We start from the raw sequence: 21,964 nt of genomic DNA, 5'->3' as shown, positions 1-21,964 counted from the left end.
GCCTTATGTGATATAAAGTGATTTCTCCTTGCGCCAGCGCTGAGTTAGAAGCTGGAAATAAGAAAATAGCCCTGGCGAACTTCCCTGGTGGGCCTGTGGTTAAGACCCTGTGCCTCCACTGAAGGGGGTGTGGATTTGATCCCTGGTCCGGAAACTAAAATTCCACATGCCGAAAATGGTCTACTCTGTCTCAGTTGCTGTTGAGCGTTAAGTCGTGTTCAATTCTTTTCAACTGTAGCACTCCAGGCTCTTCTGTCCTCCACTATCTCCTGGAGTTTGCTGAAATTCCGTCTTTAGTTTTTATCAAAATATTTACAATTTGTAACTGAATACAAATAATTTACCAAGTTTCCCTGGTGGCTCAGATGGTAAAGTGTCTGCTTGCAATGCGGGAGACCCAGGTTCGATCCCAGGGTCAGGAAGACGCCCTAGAGAAGGAAATGGCAACCCACTCCAGTACTCTTGCCTGGAAAAGACCATGGATGGAGGAGCCTGGTAGGCTATAGTTCATGGGGTCGCAAAGAGTTGGACACGACTGAGCAACTTCACTTTCTTTTCACAAATAATTTAATACATGTGTGATAGTAACCAGAGAACCCACCAACCTTATTCTCTTAAAAAACTGCACATTGAAGACATGAGATAAATATCAGCTGTGGCCTCACACTAGAACCAGGTTCCTCACGATATAGCATAAAGGAGCTATTAGGTTGGGTCTAAAACTGTGGCTTCAACAAGTGCTGATGTTGGACATTTGCTGCCGCCCCCTGCCAGGGACTTACAGTGTCTTTGGCGAAAGGGAGAGGCAGCCTCTGGCATCTGTGGGTAGAGACCAGGGATGCTGCTAAACTTCTTACAATGCATAGGACCAGAAACCCCTTGATGTCATGACACTGGGGACTTCTAGTGTTGGGAGATTTCAGTATCACTTTCCAATGAATTACAATAAAAGAAAAAGGCACAATGATAATCACTTAAAAAAAAAGAAAAAAGAAAACAACGTTTATTAGGATATTCTGGAGCAGGGGAGATGGTTGAAGGGACTCCGTACGTACATTCTGCAATGCTTGAGCAATATGCTAACAGAAAATTCAAATATCACAAAGCTACTTCCAAAAGTCCAAAGAACAAAAGGTGTACTTCTGCATGGAGATGGTCTTGCGTGGGTGGTGGTGATAAAGCAAGGCGCCAAATGTATGAGGAAGCTGCGTGGGAAGGACCCCAGGAGAACATCCAGGCTCCTCAGGAAGCACATACATGAGATGATGAAATAAACACGTTATCTTCTACATGTGAAAAACTCAGGAAACACACAATGTGAAAAGGAGACCAGAAAGAAAGCTGCTCATCCATACCCTCTTCTAACCCGGGGCTTCTGCAGGCCTCATTCTACCCCTCAACCCAGCTCTGATGAGGCTGGGTATCTGAACCCCTCTCCCAGGACAGAATTCTAAAATGATCCTAAAACCCAGAATCCTTCCGTTAACTTGCGTGAAATAGAACTAACATAACTGAGATGTACCCTCCGGTTAAGAGTAAAAATGCAACACCATTCAAAAGACACAGCAAAACAGCCCCACTTCCTACAGCTCACAGGGCTTCTCAGCAGGAGCTGGATTAAACAAGAGAAAATAATTTCAATATCAAGGGGAAATGCACAGAGGATGAGAAAACTCTTTAAAGCAAACTCTGGTTTAAAAAGTGTTTGCCCATCTCCCTTGGGGGAGAGAAGGGAGAGACAGAGAAAAGACAGATAATTAGGAGAACTCTAAGACCCTGGATTTCAGGTTTCTGAAACCACTCCTTCAACCCTCTGAGGACAATCAGCTCTTTCTGAATCCAGAAAAACACATCAGGAATGTCTGATTACCAGAAGACCACAGCCAGATCAGGCAGGCAATCTGTGATTTGGTTCTATCGTTTCCATTCTCTTTTTCTCCCCCCGCATTTTAGAAATGCCTTCAGCTAAAGCTAAAAAATACAAAACCAAATTCTAGACCAAGCGCGCTTTGCACACCAGGAAGATAAAGCTGGATCACCCAGCCCTGCAGCACTTGTGACACAGAAATAGCATGGGAGCTTTATAGATGGCGCTTTAAGTGCTGCTGGGCCCAGAGAGCCCAGAGTACCTTCACCTGGACCCATGCAGACATCCTGCCAGCCTGGTGACAGGTGGCAGGCTTTTATTGACTTCTAATAGCCTTACACACAGGGCATCCACTGGGTGTTCTGATTTCTCATTCTGCTCTTTGCTAGTTCTAAGATTTGTGTTTGGCGGACAGCTCTGAGGTCTCCCATTACCACCGCACCATGGTTGATGCCTGGCAGCTGGGACTTCCACTGGCCTGTGGATCCGTCCATGCTCCGTGCTCACAGTCCCTGGAGGCTCAGAGGGGTGACTCCATTGGATTTTCCATGTGGCCTTTTGGGTACAGGCTGAGGGTGGATATATCTGCCTTCTTCATAATGGGTGGGTTGTAGACATGTGGACTGAGACTTACCTCTTACAGACTGAGTCTGAAAAACAGCTTTATGGACTATCTACAAAGACAATTCAGATTCTCCAAGAGACATCAGAGTGAAAGATTATGCCAATCTGGAAATGATGGTTGTTCCCTTAAGCGGCTGTCAGAGGGCCTTGTATTCTCAACTTAGCTTTGGCTCCAAATGATGGTTAATTCAAGCACAGTAGATGTTCCACACACAAGTTGAATTGTTCAGCACCTGAGTTCGCTTCTCAGGATGCTGGCAGAGGCTGCATCCCTGGGGTTGGTCAAGACTGGTGGAATGGTCCATCTTTCTTGCCAGCATCCTGCACTTGAGGCAAGGTTAAAACATCAGCAGACTCACTGGCTAATTTCCCACGAAGTCCACCCCATGTGGAGTCCTGTCCTTCCTTTCTGGTGACGCTGGCCCATCACGCTCAGCTTTTCCTGGGGACAAATGCTAGGTTTTCATCTCTCAGCAGAAAATGCAGCAGACAGATTGAGAGTCACTTTGACTCTGTTTTCTTTCACCCTTTCTCCCAGGTCACCCTCAATAGCTTCAGGAGGATACCTTGAAGCATCTCCATGGCTGCAAGAGGATGTTAAATGGTCCAGTCTTGACTACTCTATTAGAGGAAATCCTTTGACATCCTGAAGTTTTTCATTTACCCAGCAGTGTTTCACTTCCTACTATGGGTCATAGCTTCTGCTAGGGAAGCTGGTAAGGTGAACAGAAAAAAATGTTATAAAGAAGGAGGTGATGGTCTATGGCCAATCCCTTGGCATTTTCTGCAAAATGAAAAACGGGGATGGGTACGAAAGCTGGGCCTGGGATGAAGAGAAAAAAATCGGAGAAAACCTTCTATTGATGCTGGTGCTGGGTTTGGCAGCTGCCCTTGAGCAAAAATAAACTCCCCGTGGCAGTGGGACAAGATGCTGAAACGGGCACCTGGCAGCAGCAGATCGCCGAAGTCGCAGCTGTGCTGGTCAAATGAGCCTGGAGTCCTCAGGGGGCTGGGAGCGCCATGGCTGTGAGCAGGCTGCGTTCTCTGCAGGCAGTTTATTGAAACAGGGCTTGCGTGCCTTCCCCACCCCTCCAGGCTGGGTCTCAGAGCAATCAGAAGTGCAGGTGGTGCAGCCCGCTGAACGAGCCGGGCTATCTCCGGGAGGGAGGAGAAGCTCGACAAAGAGCTCTGGGAGCCACAAAGGGATGCAGCTGACAAGACAATCCCAGAGTTCAGAAGAGGGAGCTCCGGGAGAGGGCTGGCTGGATGAACTTTCTACTCCGGGATTAGCATCATCTTCAAATCGCCTGGCTCCTCAGAGAGACTTCTCCGGCTTCAAAAAGCCAGGGTTACGTGTGGAACCAGCATCTGACTGAACAGGAATTAATTTGGGTAGGACTAAATTTAGAATGATTACAATGAAGAACTGATAGGAAGGGACTCTGTTAATTACTTGGGCAATAAGTAACAAGGGTGGGGACTGGGGTTATCAGTAATCAGTATGCAAGAAAAGGGAATCAGCTGGTATCTTAAATTAATGACCCTTGGGCAATGAGGTGTCTCACTGAATACATCCCAGGATGGAGGCAGTGGCCAAATGCACAGATTTAAGGCCTCTGCAATGAGAATGAAGTTTAGAGGTATAGTCGTCTTGAAAATCCTAGACAACAGACTTCAAACAAATGGTCACTTGAGAATAAAAGCTGTGTCAAAGTCAAGAAGTATCAGATAAACACACAAGATGCTTATCTTAGGGAGGAGAGCTTACATGGCTTGTAAGGGTGTCTAATGAAATTCCCAGCTGTTTTGTTGTTTCAGAATTTCTAAAAAGGAATTTCTTCCTCTGTCCTCGAGATACTAGCTCTGGCTTGCTTTCTGCAAAGGCACTGTATCTAATTCAGGGAACTCTGGCTGTTTGGTTGGGACAAGTTTCCTATTGGGATCAGATGGCATGCTCCATTCAGCCATAGCAGCACCACCTTGATCTTTGCTCCATCTCTTCAAACCCTCCAGGCTCAGGGCAGACAGGCCCTTTGGCCAACATCACGTTCAGGCCGTTGATAACTCACTCTTGTGTGTTGTCATTGCTTTGGGGTCGTTCTTGAAACGGCGGGTCTGACATGGTCTCATTTGTTTAATCAAAGAGCAGGAGCAACAAAGATCAGGGGTGTATGAATCCAAGAGATCACGGACAGTTTGAAAGAGAATGAGAAACTGTACGTTCATTTAAACAGGCATTTTCTGGCCCTGCAGTTTATTGACTTAAATAAGTCGTGCATGCCTGACTACATGAATGAAAACTTATTTTCCAAAAGACAGCTCCTTGGAGGCCACTATTTTGTAAATAATAACAACAGAAATACATGTTAGCTGGATTCTAAGAAAAGAATTTGCTAATTATATAAACTCCCACTGCTCTTACATCTCTTTTCCCAAGCACTTAACACTGATTCAGAAATGCTTCCGCTCCTCCACTTCCCCAGCTCAGCAGATGGAGTGTTTGGGAGTGTCTGATTTAGACTACAAAGGGCAGGTGGGGGATGGGGATACAGCTGGAGATAACCCATCCTTGGAGCATGTGCAGGATAGGAACAATCTTAATATAGACCAGATCAAAGGCCACAGCAGCTCTGGAGGAGCCGTGGCCTATATTTGATGAGCTCGAAGACACAGCGTCTAAAACATTTCTTACTACAGGATTAAGAATTATTAAAAAAAAATTTTTTTTTCTACATGGAAACAACACTCCTATCACACTTTGGATACAGTTTGCTATACTTAATGAAAAATAATCTATGTCATTCTCAACTTACACTTCTTCTACTAGAGCCTTGGAAAAAATCAAATATGGAAAAATAAACATTTGGGTGGCATTCTGAATTTCCTCTCTTTATTGTGCCCTTCTTCCTTTATGTGCTCTATTTTAAATGCTCCAACACCCCCAACACTTACTCCAGCACCTCTTGGTCAAAGATACTCAATATCTCAAGTGGACTCTATGTGCTTCTAATCGGTTTCACAATCTTGCTTTTCCCCCCTTATCTGAAAGGAGTGGGACATGGCTAGACTTGATTTGGGGGCCATTGGTCTCCATGCATTTACGTTACTATTTTATGTTTTGCCAAAATCAACTACGAGATGCTTTCTGCAACAGGCCCAAACCTCAGCAAACGGTCCTTGGATTTTGGTGGCACCTTCAATGCAGGGCAGTGAAGGACAGGAAGTAGTGAATCATTTTTTGCTTTTAGTGCTACCAAAGGAAGCCAGAGAAGATAAAAGGTTTGGCCTGCTCCAGTACTGGGGCAAACGATCGAGTTTCTGGGTCACCAGGTTAAACTGAGATCACCCCAAATGGCATAAACACTTGCTTGGCATGATTTTTCTTGTTTTGGCCACAATGAGAAGCAGGTGGGATCTTAGTCCCCCGATCAGGGATCAAACCCACACTCCATGCAAAGGAAATGTAGAGTCCTAACCACTGGACCACCAGGAAAGTCCTGGCATGGGTTTTTGAGACTCTCTCTAATGAGTTGTCATGGAACATCCTTCCCCCTGTTTATCGGTAATTTATTTTCAGGCTGACGATTTGGTAACTCTCATGTGCTTCTATCTCTGAAGAAAAATGCGATCTATGTTGGTGAAAGATGAGGCTGTTTACAATTTAATTTATGTGTTGCACATCCACGCATTCTTCACTGAAGGCTACCCTTGTTAGCTCTGGTAACTTCCATTTCCTCTTTGGTCATCTGAAGCTAATTAGAGATGCTGTTTATTACAGAAGTAATCAATAGCTTTCTACAGTAGATTACATAGAATCAGACCTCTATGCAATTAGTCCAATGTAGATACACAGATACCTTAATTAAAACAAAATATGCTCTGAAGAGATATGTTTTCACAGATGACTGGAATTCCAAGTATTTCAACACATTTAATGTGTTTATTCAAAGTACGAGTCTTTATGAAACCTTTCACTAATCGAATTTGTTTGATGACTTTCCCTTGAAAACATTTTGAAGTGAAAAAACTCGGTACTTAGTATTATACATTTATGTTTATTAACATTTGGATATAAATGTACTTCAAACACCAACAGAGCTAAAAGACTATGCCTTCATCTTGGGTTTAACAGATTTCCCGCCCTAGTAACTGGATTAATTCTTACAAGGCAAACATCTGTGGGCAAAGGGAATCAGGATGAAATGGGCACTGTGGGTTTCCTCCTCCATCCACTCCACTGATGTCGGAAGAAAGCCGACTTTTCGGACACTCTATTGGGTGGAATTTCCTCGCCTCTGTTCAGTTGCAAAGAAACATGGCTACTAGCACTCAATCCTTGTAGATTTCAAATCTCACCATTTCAACCAGACTTCAGAAGTGCACTTTCGGGGCTATTCACTGAAGGAAGAGAATGATGGAAGAGACGTGCAGTTAACAAGTCAGATGCCTTATATCCAGAGTCCCTGTTCTGTGTCTCTGGGCCAACTTATCTCCATGGACCTAATGGTGACTGTGACTCTCTTGATCCCCCAAACTTTTTTTCTTTTTCGCAGAGTCAGTCACAGTCTTTCACGGAGGACACAGAGCACAGTGCGAGCAGATATCTGATGACTTCAGACCAAACCAATCCATGGAGCGGCCAAGCCATCACAGCTGAAAGTCAAGACAATCCTTAGGGAAAGAGCTGTGTACCCTGGGCACGGATCTGCTTCAGAAGACAGGGCAGCACGTCCTGTCTCCTGTCCCAGTCAAAGCTGCCACTGTCAGGTAACGTGAAAACCAAGGTCCTGGTTCGTGTCAACTGGCAACGGTGCCATTTGTAGAGTTTGTAGAACATTGATGAGTAGCCACCAGTTTCCCCACAGGTATGCACGCTTGTGTTTCCAGAAATGATAAAAGACAATGCCTGGCCTCTCTATTTCCTGCTGCCTGTCCATAGTAACATGATGCAGAGCTTTCTGCTAAAGCATGAGGCTCCTCAGAGTCTGCTGTTGAAGACCTGTCTTCGAGAAGTCAACATCGAAGCTAATGCTACTTATGAGAGGAAAACAAGCTCCATGTATTTTGTATTAAACCACCGGTAAAAAAAAAAATGAAGACAATATCATTACTTTCAAAATATAGAAAGTCAATAGTTGAAATCATTTAGTAGTAAAATTTTTTTCTACATATAACCTCATACATGTAAAGATTATTAGAATGATGCTTCAGCTATATTTGACTCGTTAATGTAAGGGCTTCTCACTCAAGTAAGGCTTTGGAGACTGTCTCAATGCTCAAGGTTCTGTGAAGTCTCACACCACTCTCATTCTCTATTTTGACTAGGAGATAGACACAATGAACGTGGCAGGTGTTTTTTTTTGTTTTCGTAAGAGAGTGCAGAGCTGTTTACTGTACATAAACATTAGCGTGGAAAACGCTAGTACATATAGAAAGAACACTGGTACAAACTTGTTTGCACAAAGTCCATCAAGATTGTCATGATGAGAATCTTCGCTTTGTGCCAAAAAAAGTTTGGCTTCCATGTACCACTGCCGTGGTAGGGTCATGCCATCAGAAAGCAAACCTATTCCATGAGATATAGAAGATTCTTTAGGAATACCGACTCCTTCTCTAGCTAGTCAAGACCAGAGTGAAACTGTTAAAAATCATCATCCTTATCAGGATCTTGAAAGCCAAGGCTCCAGTCCGCTTTACAGCGGACAATAACAACAACATCAACAACAAACCATCTCTTCACAATCCAGCATGCCCCAAAGCCTTCTGAGTGTGGAATGTAGCACTGAATCGGGGGATCCCACAAAAGCCTTAAGGATCACAAGAAGCTTTCTTAGGAAAAAAAAAAAAAAAGAAAGAAAGAAAGAAAGAAAAAAGTTCCAGTTGGATGAAACTGTTTTAGCAGTGTCTCCACTGAGCTCCTAAAACTGGAATTTCGGATATACAAGAGGACAGGAAACAGATAACTCGGTTTTTGTCTTTTCACATGTCCATGTGGTTCTGTAAATGCAGCTACGATGCTTCGGCCAAGGATAAAGACAATAGGGTGGACAGGGCAGTTACCACCAGGGCCAGCAGTGGGCTCAGACCGCAGCTTGGAGGAGCAGCCATTGATTTTGTGGTTATGTGGCTGGAAGCCCCAGCGAGACCATCCTTTTCATAGTCACGCTGTAAGAAAGAATGTTTTCATTATCACCCACTGCATGTGTTTGTTCTATCACCGCATATTTTAGCCGCACTCTTTCTCTCTCTGATCCCCGCCCCCAGCTAGCTATACGGTTTACCAAAGCCAACTCAAGATTTTTACCCCTGCTCCTAAGGTCACCCATCAACTGTGCAACATGGAACCATCCTCCCTTTGGGTATCACTGACTGAGAAGGGATGCTCGCCCTCTCTATCATGAAGGAGGGCAGGAAGAATCATCTCAGGAAGCCTGCCCAGGCAAGTAAGGGCTCATATAGAGATGGGTCACAAATCACATTGGAGCCTGGCAGTAGCCTTTCCCTCCACTGGCTGGTTCAACCCTGGACTTTACAGATGGAGGATCTTGCCCTGCTTGTCAGTCAGGGTCCCAGGCAGGACCCAGGCTCCTGAACTCTCAGTCAGCACAGCTGTTCTTTCCCAGGACGGATTCCTTCACCCTCATCCCTAGGACCTGCTCAGTCCCAGAAAACTGCATCTCGCCATGACGAGCTCTAACTGTAAACTGGGGAGGGTAACGTGGCCCGCATTGGCTACTTCTGGGTCACTGTGAAAGTCAAAGGAGCAGTCTAGGGGACATCTGATAAGCAGCGAGAGGTGTTCTGTATCTTCTCTGTGCCAGCTGAACTCATGTGACTGTGATCACAGAGGCTCTCACGGTACCAGGGCAATGGTATCTGTGCTGATCCAGTTCTGAGATGAGGATCCCACACTCGGCGCTGCTTTGTACACCAGCATCTGCGCCTGGCTCCAAGGGCAGAGGGACACCAAGGGAGACTTGGATTTTTTTCTGGGCCTGAAACCTTGTTGTCTTTGAGCCCTTTCACGTCATACTCTGTTCCAGGGACCCGAAGGCTCTGTTTCTAGATGCAGGGAGACTCAGAAAGAAACAACTTACATCAGAAAGACAGAGGTGGGTACTGCCTGATATGTTGGATTTCAGCTTCTGTGCCTGGGAAAAGACAAACACACACAATTATTTGTACATACTATGGAAGAGCTGGAGAAGGGAATGGTAACCCACTGCAGCATTTTTGCCTGAAAAATTCCATGGACAGAGGAGCCTGGCAGGCCACAGTCCATGGGGTCACAAAGAGATGGACACGACTGAGCAACTAAACCATTATGGAAGAGTAGTTATTGATGATCAACAGTATAAGACCGTGTCACTGTTAGAAATATGTGAGTCACAACTGTGAGCCCATACACAATTAAAATTTTTCTATTAATCCCATAAATAAAGAGATAACAGGTAAAGAAAATTTTAATGACATTTTCTTTAACTCAATATATTACCATTTCAACATGTAACCAGTATAAAAGATGATTTATGAGATACTTTTCTACATTCTTTAAACTTTCATACTAAGTCTTCAAAATTTGGTGTGAAAAAAAAAAAAATTGGTGTGTTGGACAAAATACACCTGAGTTTGTACCTGCCCCCTCTCAAAGCCACTGCACAGATTTAAAAAAAAAAAAAGTTTTAAAGTCATTTACAATCTGTACTCATTTATAGTTCTGAATATTAATGTTTATGAAGTGCCTTCTAGGTAAAAATGTAATAAAAATTCTCATTCATCAGTAATATAGAGATAGGTCTTCCCGAATCTTGTGTATTTGTTCATTTGTTTATTAGTTGTTCCAGTCCACAAACACTTACTGAACAATTTTCCAGGGTTTGGCATACAGTGATATGACAAAACGGATGTGGTCCTTGGCTCCTGGGCCTGCCTTCTGGTGGGTAAACCACTCAGCGCTGGGGGGCTCAGGCACAGGGCAGGGACCCTTTGACAGATCCCTTCCAAGAACCGTGAAGGGTATCACAGACCCCAGATCTATCCATCTTAAAACTGCTTCCTGGGCAGTTATAAGTTCCTAAGCTGTGAGGGCTTTAAGCTCCCTATTTTCTCACAAATGGAACAAGTTTCCACTGGGTTTCTACCTGAGAAATTGAGTTAGAGGAAAAACCTCATTGCTCAATTATAATAAAAACTGCTGACCCAATACAGCTCTCCTGTTTTATAAAGGAAAACAAATTAGAGAGCAGAGACATTAAGTGACTTATTCAGGGCCACAGAGTGATCCAAGCTGTAGTCGATATTTCGAATACAGGCCTCTGAAACTTCTGAATGGAACCGTGCTCTTTCCTGCTTTCCAGTGTTTCTCCCAGAGGTACTAGCGTGCTTGACTCTTCATGCGCTACTTGCCCCCCAAATCCACTCAAAGAAACCCTCCTACACCCCCTCCCCCTGAAACCAGGAGCCCTTTGGTAGCAACAGACAGAGAGTTTGTTTGCCAACAGGATGGCCCTGGTTAAGCATCACACCTAAATCTAGGAGCATCTGGGCAACCAGCTCTATGGGGATACACTGGCAGGCTGCCTGCTGCAGGACAACTTTTGTGACTTGTTGAAGATGTGCTAGGCTGAGATCATGGTATAGTCACACAAGGAGTAATTTATTGACCATAATGCTACTTGGCAGGCATCATAATCTTTACCTATATTTGCATATGCCAGCTGCGAATATGAAATCGAAACCTTTAAACAGGCATCAAGAAAAAGACACTGTGAAGCACCCCTGGGCTGTTCAAAGGTCACTAAATGTTACATATAAGAAGATCAGAGGGCAAATCAGAAGAGGGATGGAGCCTTCCTCAAAAGCCTACTTTTAATCTATATTAATAGCAAATCTGGTCCACACTGTAACCTATAGAGAATAATATGTAGAACTTTGCACATTTTATTTCTGCTCAAAACTGGAATTGTGCCAGACACCAAAATGGCCCTAAAACATCACATTCTGTCTTTTCTTTTCTAGGTGGTAATCTACAAAAGACATAAAACCTTGCTAAGTACCTTTGCATAAGTAAGAAGTTCACTAAGACACCCAACTCTTTGCAACACTATATACTGTAGCCTGCTGGTGAGGCGTCTCTGTCCATGGGGTTCTCCAAGCAAGAATACTGGAGTGGGTTGTCAATTTCTACTCCAGGGAATCTTCCCAACACAGGAATCAAACCCACGTCTCCAGTATCTATCTGCATTGGCAGGCAGGTTCTTTACCACTAGTGCCACCTGCTGCTACTGCTACTGCTGCTAAGTCGCTTCAGTTGTGTCCGACTCTGTGCGACCACATAGAGGGCAGCCCACCAGGCTCCGCCATCCCTGGGATTCTCCAGGCAAGAACACTGGAGTGGGTTGTCATTACCTTCTCCACCTGGGAAGCGCCTAATCTGTAAGAGACATAAAGCCCTGCCAAGGGCCTTTGCAAAACTAAGAAGTTCACTAAAACGTGCAGAGAAGGCAGCCTGACTTGTCTGAGACACATTAATCCTTCAATTTGCTTCTGTGCTACTGCCACAGTTAAGCCACACCTCTGTGTCCTAGACTGCAGTGGCCCCCAAGAGATCCAAGGGCTGGTTGGGCTTCCCTCCTATTTTGTTCTATACGATTAGCAACAGCCTGCACTGTTTTTCTCTTTGCACCATCTAAGAGACTCACTGGCTACACTTCAAAGTCACTTTAGGAACCTGCTGAGGTATTAGAAAAAATGCCCATCTATATTACGTGATTGTAAAGCGGCTACCACCAACGGAGCTTAAAAGGTCTTTGTGCTGTGCTATGCTTAGTTGCTCAGTCGTGTCCGACTCTTTGCAACTCTGTTGCTACTTTAACTAATTTTCTTAACTGGACTCTGCATTGACACAGGTAAATTCTGGTCCTCAGCTAGTCACTGAGAGTTCAACTGTGTACAGGATTACAGTTGTACAACTGGGTAGACACGCCCTGGTCTAAATTCCTAGGCTCTTTCTTTCTGTCTGAGAATGGTTGGGATGACTGGTCAAATCACACAGGAAAATACATGGAGACCAACTCCAAGCCTGTGAAGGCTCTGGGCTCTTCTTCCTCGCAAGGTGGGCCTCTTGTTGGCCTCTGTCTAAAGCAAATAGTCAACTTCTGGCCTTGTCTCCCTGCAGCCCGATGGCTTCATTAAAGCTAGAGGCAGTGACTTCAAGCTCATCTGGCTTCAAGAACACTTCTGTGGGCAGAACTAGATGAACTGCTGAGGGAAAGTAACCATGTGCCACCAGGCTTTTGCAGAGTCTCTGAGAAAATGCCTTCTCTCCTGTCAAACCCATGACCAATCCACAGAGGCCCTCAGCACCCCAGAAGCTTAGCAGTCCACATACGCCAGCTTCTAAATACTCTGCTTATATAGTGAGTTGACACTGCTTCCCATCGAGAGGTTGGGGGAGCCTGGAAACCCTCACAACCTCAGAGCCAGGGCAGAGCAGACCCTGAGTTCCACCAGAACCTCATGAGAACCACAGTAAGATCTGTGATGTGATTAGGAGGCAGAAGGAAGATAACACCTGCATAAACGAATCAGATTGCACACAGACATGAGATCTTTCAAAATCCCACACCAAACCTGGGCTGGAGGGCCAGTGATCTGCTGCTTGGACTCAATGGTGTCAGCTGGGTGTCCAATGCCTCTAAGGGTTCATAAGCTGCAGGTGGAGGGGCAGAGCCTGGGAATTTATGCCTGTGCATGTACTAGCAGCTTGCATGCTTGTAAGTCCTGTATTCATTCTGAATCCCTCCTGTGACCACCAAGGGTCAGATATCTCCTCTACGCATATCCAGAGCCCACTTAAGAAAATCCAGCTCTTGAAGTCCGTTGCAGAAGCCTGAGCAATCTGTTACGTTCACCATGAAATTAAAAGACACTTGCTCCTTGGAAGGAAAGCTATGACAAATCTAGATAGCATATTAAAAAGCAGATACATCACTTTGCGGACAAAGGTCAGTATAGTCAAAGCTTTTTCCAGTAGTCATGTGTGAATGTGACAGTTGGGATCATAAATAAGGCTGAGCGCTGAAAAATTGATGCTTTCAAATTGTGGTGCTGGAGAAGACTCCTGAAAGTCCCTTGGACTTTGAGGAGATCAAACCAGTCAATCCTAAAGGCAACTGACCCTGAATATTCATTGGAAGAACTGATGCTGAAGCTCCAATACTTTGGCTACCTGAAGCAAAGAGCCAACTCATTGGAAAAGACTCCAATGCTGGGCAAGACTGAAGGCAAAAGGATAAGGGGGTGGCAGAGGATGAGATTACTAGATAGCATCAGCAACTCAATAAACAGGAGTCTGAGCAAACTCAGGGAGGCAATGGAGGACAGAGGAGCCTGGCCTGCTGCAGTCCACGGGGCCACAGAGTTGGACATGACTTAGCGACTGAACAACAACGGCAACAATCCTGAGTGCTTTTTAAAACATCAGCTATCACTGTCTTACTAGTCAGGTCTGATCAATGCAAACAGATACAATTACAGGGCATCTCCCACTTTTAACTATTACAAAGATTATTCACATATTTTGAACATGGCCTCAGTTGATGAAAATTGGGACAGTCCCAGGAAAACTGAAAACAAAGCAAACCAACAAAAACTTCTGAGACCTTGGAAAGTACAAAGAAGGTAGAAGAAACTGGAAGAGCACCATTTCCAAGTCCCAAATTGATAGAAGCAGGAGTGTAATAATGGAACGCATCCCATCTGCCAAGCCCTGCTTATTAAGAAGACAGGGGACTTCCCTAGTGGTCCAGTGGTTGAGAGTCTGCCTTCCAAGGCAGGGGTCGCCGTTCTATCCCTGGTCTGGGAACTAGGATCCCATATGTTGTGTGAAGCAGTCAAAAGGAAGAAAGAAAGAAAGACAGATAGGCAGGGGCCCAACATAGAGCCTGACTAGCTAGATCTATCTAGACACCAAACCATGCAGTTTGTGGCTTTAAAATATGATATCTTTCTCTTTAAAAAAAAAGGGGGGGGATACAAAGGAAGAGAATGGGTTTCAGTTTTTCTAAAAGTCAATTTTAACTACAGTTCCAGCATGTTCAAAAATGAATTATTTAATCTCTTTTATGAAAGAGGGTTTCCTATCACCTAATTCATAGTTACGTGGTTATGGGAGAAGCCTCCAACTTGGGGAAATCAACACCACCAAAACAAGGTTTTTATTTTGAGACAGTGAATAGGCTGCTAGAGAAACCCATCCACAAACCAGTAGCTTTTCTCTCTTTCTGGAACTTGGTCTTTAGGCTCTTCACAACTCTTGTCCCTCCAACAGTCTTATAAAACTGTCACTGGCAGTTATCCCCAAGTCCAGGCACGTCACATAATAGAATTTCCATGTCACTGTAATTGCTGCCAGACTCCATCAGTCCCTGGCACTAGAGGGTTAATAAATGCATTAGATGCTATTAATCTCTGTTACCTGGAGTCAGACCATGACTCTCCTGCTTTTTAACCCTGTGATTAGCATTTGGAAAGCCTGCCTGGTGCCGACTGCTTTCCTGTACAGAATGCTCAGACATACATCGAGTCCAGAGCTCTTGGTCAAGCTAACTCATCAGGCACCGCGTGCCCCACGCGTTCTGGCCACAGTGGGCTCTCCCGGAGCCTCGGGTGGGATCAGGCTTTGGAGTTGCACACTTGCTCTGTTTATAGAACTGGAGACTTAATACCATACCCACTTTCAACTTGGCTTTTGCTGCCCCAGGACTCCATTTCTGTAGAGAAGCCAGTGTTTAATCTCAGGTTCTTAGGCAGCTGTCAGCCAGCAGGGCATGGAACATTTCTCTACTCTCCTCCATGTATAAGAAAAGCCAGTTTCTGCTCTACCTCCAGAAAATAAAACTGGAGGAAGTTGCTCAATCCAATAGCAACAGATTGCCCAGACTGCAGCCAAATGGTCATAATTAATGATGCTTCTGGTTCTTTTCTCCCTTGCTTTACTGATTAGAGAGATTTGCTATATTAAGAACCTGTTTGCTTAATGACAGAATACAAGCAATAAACAGAGAAATACACAGACTGTAAAATGCAATCAACTTTGCTCTCCAGCACTCACTAAGTACCAAGCTGTATCTATCACACTTGTCAATACCAGTTTATCAGCATACAAGCCTCTTCTGCAGCACAAATTGGACCGTTGCTAGGGAAAACCATCGCATGAGTTCTTTCTGAAATAGTCCAGAACTCAAAGCCACTTCTCAATTTAAATCTGCACATTTTATATTTTCTCATAAGACAAAAACCTAAGAAGGCTGTGTACCTAATTTGAAGGATAACAGAGCAATCAGTTATTACTTTCTCATTTTTCACACTGCATTTTAACAAAATGGATTCACCCGATTATAGACATTTATGGGTACACTTTACTATATAACAATTCTGTATGTGCACTTGACACATATTTGCCCAAATTAATTTCTACACACACAAAGAAGGCAGAAAAAAGAAGTGGATCTGAGCAAAGTAACGGTCGTGTGCCCAGCTGCACACTTTTCAGCTTTTCAGATTTTGCCTGTTGACTTTGGGAGAGGCAGGAGATGTTTTATTTCTGGTCAGGTCACAAGCAGTTGGCCAGCCTTTCTAAAATCCCTGTCCCTGTGTTTTGAAACTCACCTTCCAGGTGATTTGCTTTTGCTACGAACTTAGTAACAACTGCTTGCAACCACTGGTCTGAATAATGTGTAGTCAAGTCAGCGTGTAAAACAAGTGGACACATAAATAAGGTCTGCTCTGAGCCCCTGGGTTTGGGTGTTTGTCTTTCAGAGCCTATGTTCGGCTGTTTGCTCCAAGCCGATTTCTGCCAGCCCCACGGGCTGGGAAGGGGCGGAGGGTCTATGAGGAGGGTACGAATGAGATGGGAGTGAAATAATTCTTGGGCAGCTTTCCTACCCCGTCTCGTCTACCTACTCCCTCCAAGACACTGTGTCTGCATATTACCTGAACCTCAGCCAAAAGGCTTTCATTATATTAAGCTCTAAGAAGACCTTATAAAGATGTTTCACTCAGTACAGTTTTCGGAAGGCTTACTGGGTGCCAAGTTTAGTTAGTCTGGCAGGCTCTGGGCAGGTTGAGGCCGGTCATAAGAAGGGGGCGGGGAGAAGACTGGAGGCCTGAAGGCATACTTCCTCACCCCAAGAATGCATAGGCTCAGATCCCATTTGGGCTGTTTAGACAAGGCCTCCAACAACCAGAGTGCAGTAAACTCAAATGAGGCCAGATTGCGTGTGTGTGTGTGTGTGCGTGTGTGTGTGGTAGCCTTGAAGGTGATGTGGATTCATGTTCTAGAGTCTAGAAGGTCTTGGATTCTTGGTACCTGTGGGTTGTTCCAGGTGTAACATGGCAACTTAGGTTGAGTTTACGGCCAAGCCTGAGGAACTTCCCTGGTGGTCCAATGGTTAAGACTTTGCCTTGTGATGCAGGGGGTGCAGGTTCAATTCCTGTTGGCATCAGTGGCAAAGAACACGCCTGCCAATGCAGGAGACATAAGAGACATGGGTTCAATCCCTGGGTCGGGAAAATCACCTGGAGGAGAGCATGGCAACCCACTCCAGTGTTCTTGCCTGGAGAATCCCATGGATAGAGGAGCCTGGCGGGCTACAGTCCACAGGGTCGCCAAGAGTCGGACACGACTGAAGCGACTTAGCATGCATGGCCAAGCCTAGAGCAGAAACTTTCTAACTTGACAGCACTGGGGGCTGGGCCCTTGGTCATTTGAGAAATTAAGTTAAAGAGCAAAATCACTAAATCATTTTAAAATTACACATTTGTATCCATTTTTTTAAATTGAGAAACTCCTCTTTTAAAATCACTGTGATAAGAACACTTCACATGAGATTTACCCTCTTAAATTTTTAAGTACAACACAGCACTGTTATGGGCAGGCATGAGATTAAACAGCAGATCTCTAGAACTTACTCATCTTGCATAACTGACCCTGCATCACTGCTGAACATCTCCTCATGTTCCCCTCCCTCGGCCCCTGGAAACACAAATTCTATTCTTTGCTTCCATGAGCTTGACTATTTTAAATACCACATGAGACTGGAATCATGCAGCATTTGTCCCTGTGATGGGGATGTTTCACTTATCATGAGGTCCTCCAGATTTGTTCACATCATTGCATATTGCAGAATCTTATCCTTTTTTAAGGCCAAGTAATATTCCATTGCCTATATTGTATCAAACATTTTAATTCAAAAATTGAATGTCATGCATTGATTGATTTTTGGATACATAATCAAAGCCACTTTGAAAACTTTTTTAAAGAAAGAGTTTGCTGACTGGAATTCCCTGGCTTACATTCTGCCTAAGCTATACCTACTATTTACAATCTACAACATCCAGTTTTCATTTCTTTAAAACAGGAATGACTTTTGTTTGATACCCACCAGGGAATCTCAGTGCACAATTTCCATATACTTAAAACTTTTTTTTCAGTCTTTTATTGTTGGTTGGCCTACACCTAATCCAAAGCCATTTTTCAATGCAAGGGGAATTTAAACTACACTGTAGTCAGCTTATTTAATTAAAATAGGTAAGCAAAATACCAAGTACAACGGCACCTAAAGGTTTGAGAACAGACGATCCTGAATCTTTCAAGCTTGCATCTCCACTGGAGAAAGCAAGGCGCCCAGGTGAGCAGGAGAGAGGCCCCTAGTGTGGGGCATTCAGCCTGCCTTGGGCATCGGATGTTTACAGGGAATGGAGAAGAGGATGGCTTATGTGGTGAACTGGTTAAATGTGGGTCAGTTAAAACTTCTAGAACTGACTGAGAAATCTAAATTGAATGATTTAGAACTCACTCCTGGTACCAGCTTGATTGATATGGTATGCTATAAAGAACACAGGTTAGGAAGGTCCTGTCCTGGCTTTTCAACCATCATCTATAATTATAATAACTGCACCATGCTGCCCACTTCACAGAGTTGTGAGAATCAAACGTGATACTCGTGTTGGAAGTGCTTTTAAAAATCCAAGTTGCTGTTGATGATCTCTGAGCTCTTCTCTGGTCCCTATGCTGAGTGTTCTCGGATTCAGGCAGGGGTGGGGAAAATGCAAAAGCTTCAGCTAATTTGCCTTGTGAACGTGATACTGAATAGAACTGGCTCGTGATCTTCTGTGTTTCCTCGGATTTAAAAATGAATGCGATGAAAGAGATACAGCACTGTAAGATATATCAACAGTCCTCCATTAGCTAAGCAGTCCCTCGGGCTGGCCTGTCAGTCTCCCGCACACCATAAAAGGATGTCTGCAGCCTGGTGCTTGTAATTTAACACTAATGGCAGGATGGCAAGTAGCGCTGTGTGCAGACACTGTCTACAGCAGGGAGCTTAACGTGGCACTCGGCCTGGCCTTTCTTCTTTCCCTAACTTCACTGGATCATCTTACATCTATTTCGCTTTCCCCCAAGTTGGGGCAAACACAGGTTGCCAACTACATCAGAGAACCGTGTGTTTTCATTCATGCTTAACTTGCTTGATTAGTAAAACATTCAGACAAGAAGCAATTATGAGCTGCATTTTAGAAAATTAGGCCCAATTAACAGGAAGATTATGCCAAACATTGCTTGAAACAGACATTTTGGTTTGGGGTGGGGGAGGAGCTTTGTAGAGCCAATATTCAGTGATCATGGTGTAACAGTGACTGAGGGGAAAGCCCTAAAAGGAAGAATTTGTTTTCTCAAATGTGCATTCAGAAACGCAAGTGTGCAGAGAGCAGCAGAAAAGATTCATCGTGGTCCCTGATGAGAAGTGCATAAAGCCGATCTCATCAGACACGCGCCCTCATCACCATCAGATAATATTTATTAAGCCTCTCATTCTCCTGTGCATTTATGTGCAGCTGAGAGTGTCCCTGTAATGGTTCTGTGACTTATGGTGGCAACTAAGGTTTGATATAAAACACCCAGGTCTGGAGACAGAATGGACCCTGGGCTTTTGTTCACTTGCTGGATGGCAAGATAGAGCCATCCAGCTCTATCTTGTTTCTTGCAGCAAGAAACAAAGTAAAGGCAAAAAACTGAAAAACTTGAAGAAAAAAAAAAACAAAAAACACCGTGATTTTAGTAGCCAGAGAAAAATATTCTAGAAACTAGAGGAAAACCAAGCGGACTGATAATGACTGTGATGATCATGACTGCTACTCTTAAGAACCTCCATTGATAATGATTCCATCCACATGTTACTGAATGCCCTCCAAGAACTCAAATGATTTTCTGAGGGGGGCATTCCCCTTTGGTACAGATCAGGACACAGGGGTTTCAGAGAGGTTGGGACCTGCCCAAGTTTCCACAGCTCTGAGTGGCTGTCCTGAGATTTGAATCTCTTTGATTTCAGTCTCTTTGAATGTAAAACTCATGCATATTAATTCCATGCCAGACAGGGTGAACTGAAGTTTTAAGTTGCTCACTTGTGTCTGACTCTTTGCAAACCCATGGACTGTAGCCTGCCAGGCTCCTCTGTCCACAGGATATCCCGGGCAAGAATACTGGAGAGGGTTGCCATTTTCTCCTCTAGCAGATCTTCCCCACCCAGGGATCGAACCCAGGTCTCTGCATTGCAGGCAGCTTATTTACTGTCTGAGCCACCAGGGTACACATTACCTATTATCACCCATAATCCTTAGATCAACCCTTAGAATAATAAGGGTAAGATGCCTGGGGTCACACAGCCACCATGGACAGAGCCAGCTGAGGCAGCCTAGAATCAACCCAAAGGGTCAGAGGTCAAGCCAGGCCTGGTGGCTTTTGCTCCCCCAAGAGCCCCCAGAGGTGAGCATCTGTCAGGTCACACCTAAGGTCCCTGTAGCCAAGGGGCAGGCAGGGGACAGCTGCCCTGGGGGAAAATTCTGCGATGTCTTCTCAGTACCCACCATCCTGAGCTAGCCTTATTCATGATGTGACTGGGCCTCAAACAGGAGGGACGCAGGGGAGGGGAACCCTTCATTGACCCTCCCCTCAAGAGAACCAGAGCCAGTTTCCTCCCACAAGTGAGCTGCACGGCTCAAACACAAGGCACAGTCTATTATTCAGGGAAGCACCGTTGGTTAGAAGTCCAAAGGATAAAAGGTCAGTAGGGGATACAAGAAATTGGATTTATTTATAGTATGTGATCTAAGTGTGCTCAGAGGTATTCTTGTAGGTTCCCCAGAACAAGAGAACATATTTATAGCCAAGATGGTGCAGACGTCCTACTCCTTTTTATTAAGCATGTTTATTACCCAGCAATTGGGTTAAGCAATTGTCCAACTGCTGAATTACTATCCCTCTGATGGGCCGGCCTCACTGCCCTCTGGACCACAGGTGCTGGTGGCCTGATGGCTTTTCCCAGAATGCACTGAGGGGGCCTACTCTTCCCCTCCCCATCCTTAAGTGGTTATTCTCCCTTTTTGAGAAAAGTAGCAAAAAAAAAAAGTTTAGGAGAACACATCATAAATGGGTGATCATATGAAATTATTTCAACTTGAGACCCACTTCCACAGGGTCCACACCCTGTACAATGCCCACGTTCATTTCCCAGATTCTTTTGGGATAAAAGTCACTGAATAGTCCCTCCGTAGAGGTTCCTTCTGTCTCATGGTCAGCACAGATGAACCAAGAGGATAAAATAATGATATAAACAGTTACTGTGCTGGAGGCTCAGTTACTATGCTTAAGAATTTTAATTTGCTTAATTATCACAACCCTCCCAGGTGGTCTGCACATTTCCTCCATATTACAGACGATGAATCCAAGGACTGAGGAGCTGAAACGACTGTCTGCTACAGTCCACAGGAAGACCTGATTTTATTGTAGCAAGAGGTCTGGTCCTTCAGTATTTTCTACTTCAAAGCACATGGCCTCTTTTTCCTAAAAACACAATTTTGAGAAACAACTGTGCCACTCTTGATATACTGTCTGCATGATCCCTTGTCTAGCATCGGCACGGTCAAGGCTCAAGGTACATTACCTGAAAGTGAACTTGGTTTTGGAGAAAAACAAATGATGGCATTGCCTTGACTCTCCGAAGGAATCCAGAATTACTAAGTGATACCCTCCCCTGATATAATATAGGGGTTGTCGAGTGCTGTGGTGGGGAATAAGTGCAGATAGCAGCTGAAGCCTGGAGCACATGCCTGTCCCTGGGCAGCAAGAATGCCCTTCAGCTGTGGCATCAATGCTGAGACGACCCTGACCCGGCAAAAGATATCCAAATGCCATTGGATAATGGACAGCCTTATGTTGCTCCTAAGCAACACCAAATTTCAAATAGAAATTCTCTGGAGTTGACTAAGAAGGGTGTATCATCTAGAGCAGGGCTTCCCTGGTGGCTCATTGGTAAAGAATCTGCCTGCTAACGCAGGAGATGCGGGTTTGATCCCTGAGTCAGGAAGAGTCCCTGGAGAAGGAAATGGCAACCCCACTCCAGTATTCTTGCT

At 44.6% G+C, this 21,964-nt stretch overlaps 1 protein-coding gene across 4 annotated transcripts in view; it reads right to left on the bottom strand.

Moving 5' to 3' along the window:
• GFRA1 (GDNF family receptor alpha 1) overlaps positions 988-21,964 on the bottom strand; it is a 234,760-nt gene continuing 213,783 nt past the window's right edge. For all 4 annotated transcript variants that reach the window (XM_018041625.1, XM_018041624.1, XM_018041623.1 and 1 more), the window contains 2 exons: positions 9,589-9,642; positions 988-8,656 (listed from right to left, as the gene is read on the bottom strand). In XM_018041625.1, the coding sequence (XP_017897114.1) occupies positions 8,501-8,656; positions 9,589-9,642 (210 nt within the window). In that variant the 3' untranslated portion in view covers positions 988-8,500. The remainder of the gene's footprint in view (positions 8,657-9,588; positions 9,643-21,964) is intronic.

The sequence above is a fragment of the Capra hircus genome, chromosome 26, assembly GCF_001704415.2.
Source record: "Capra hircus breed San Clemente chromosome 26, ASM170441v1, whole genome shotgun sequence".
Taxonomy (NCBI): Eukaryota; Metazoa; Chordata; class Mammalia; order Artiodactyla; family Bovidae; genus Capra; species Capra hircus.
Note: the sequence above shows the minus strand (reverse complement) of the source record. Positions and strands in the feature narration are given on the sequence as shown.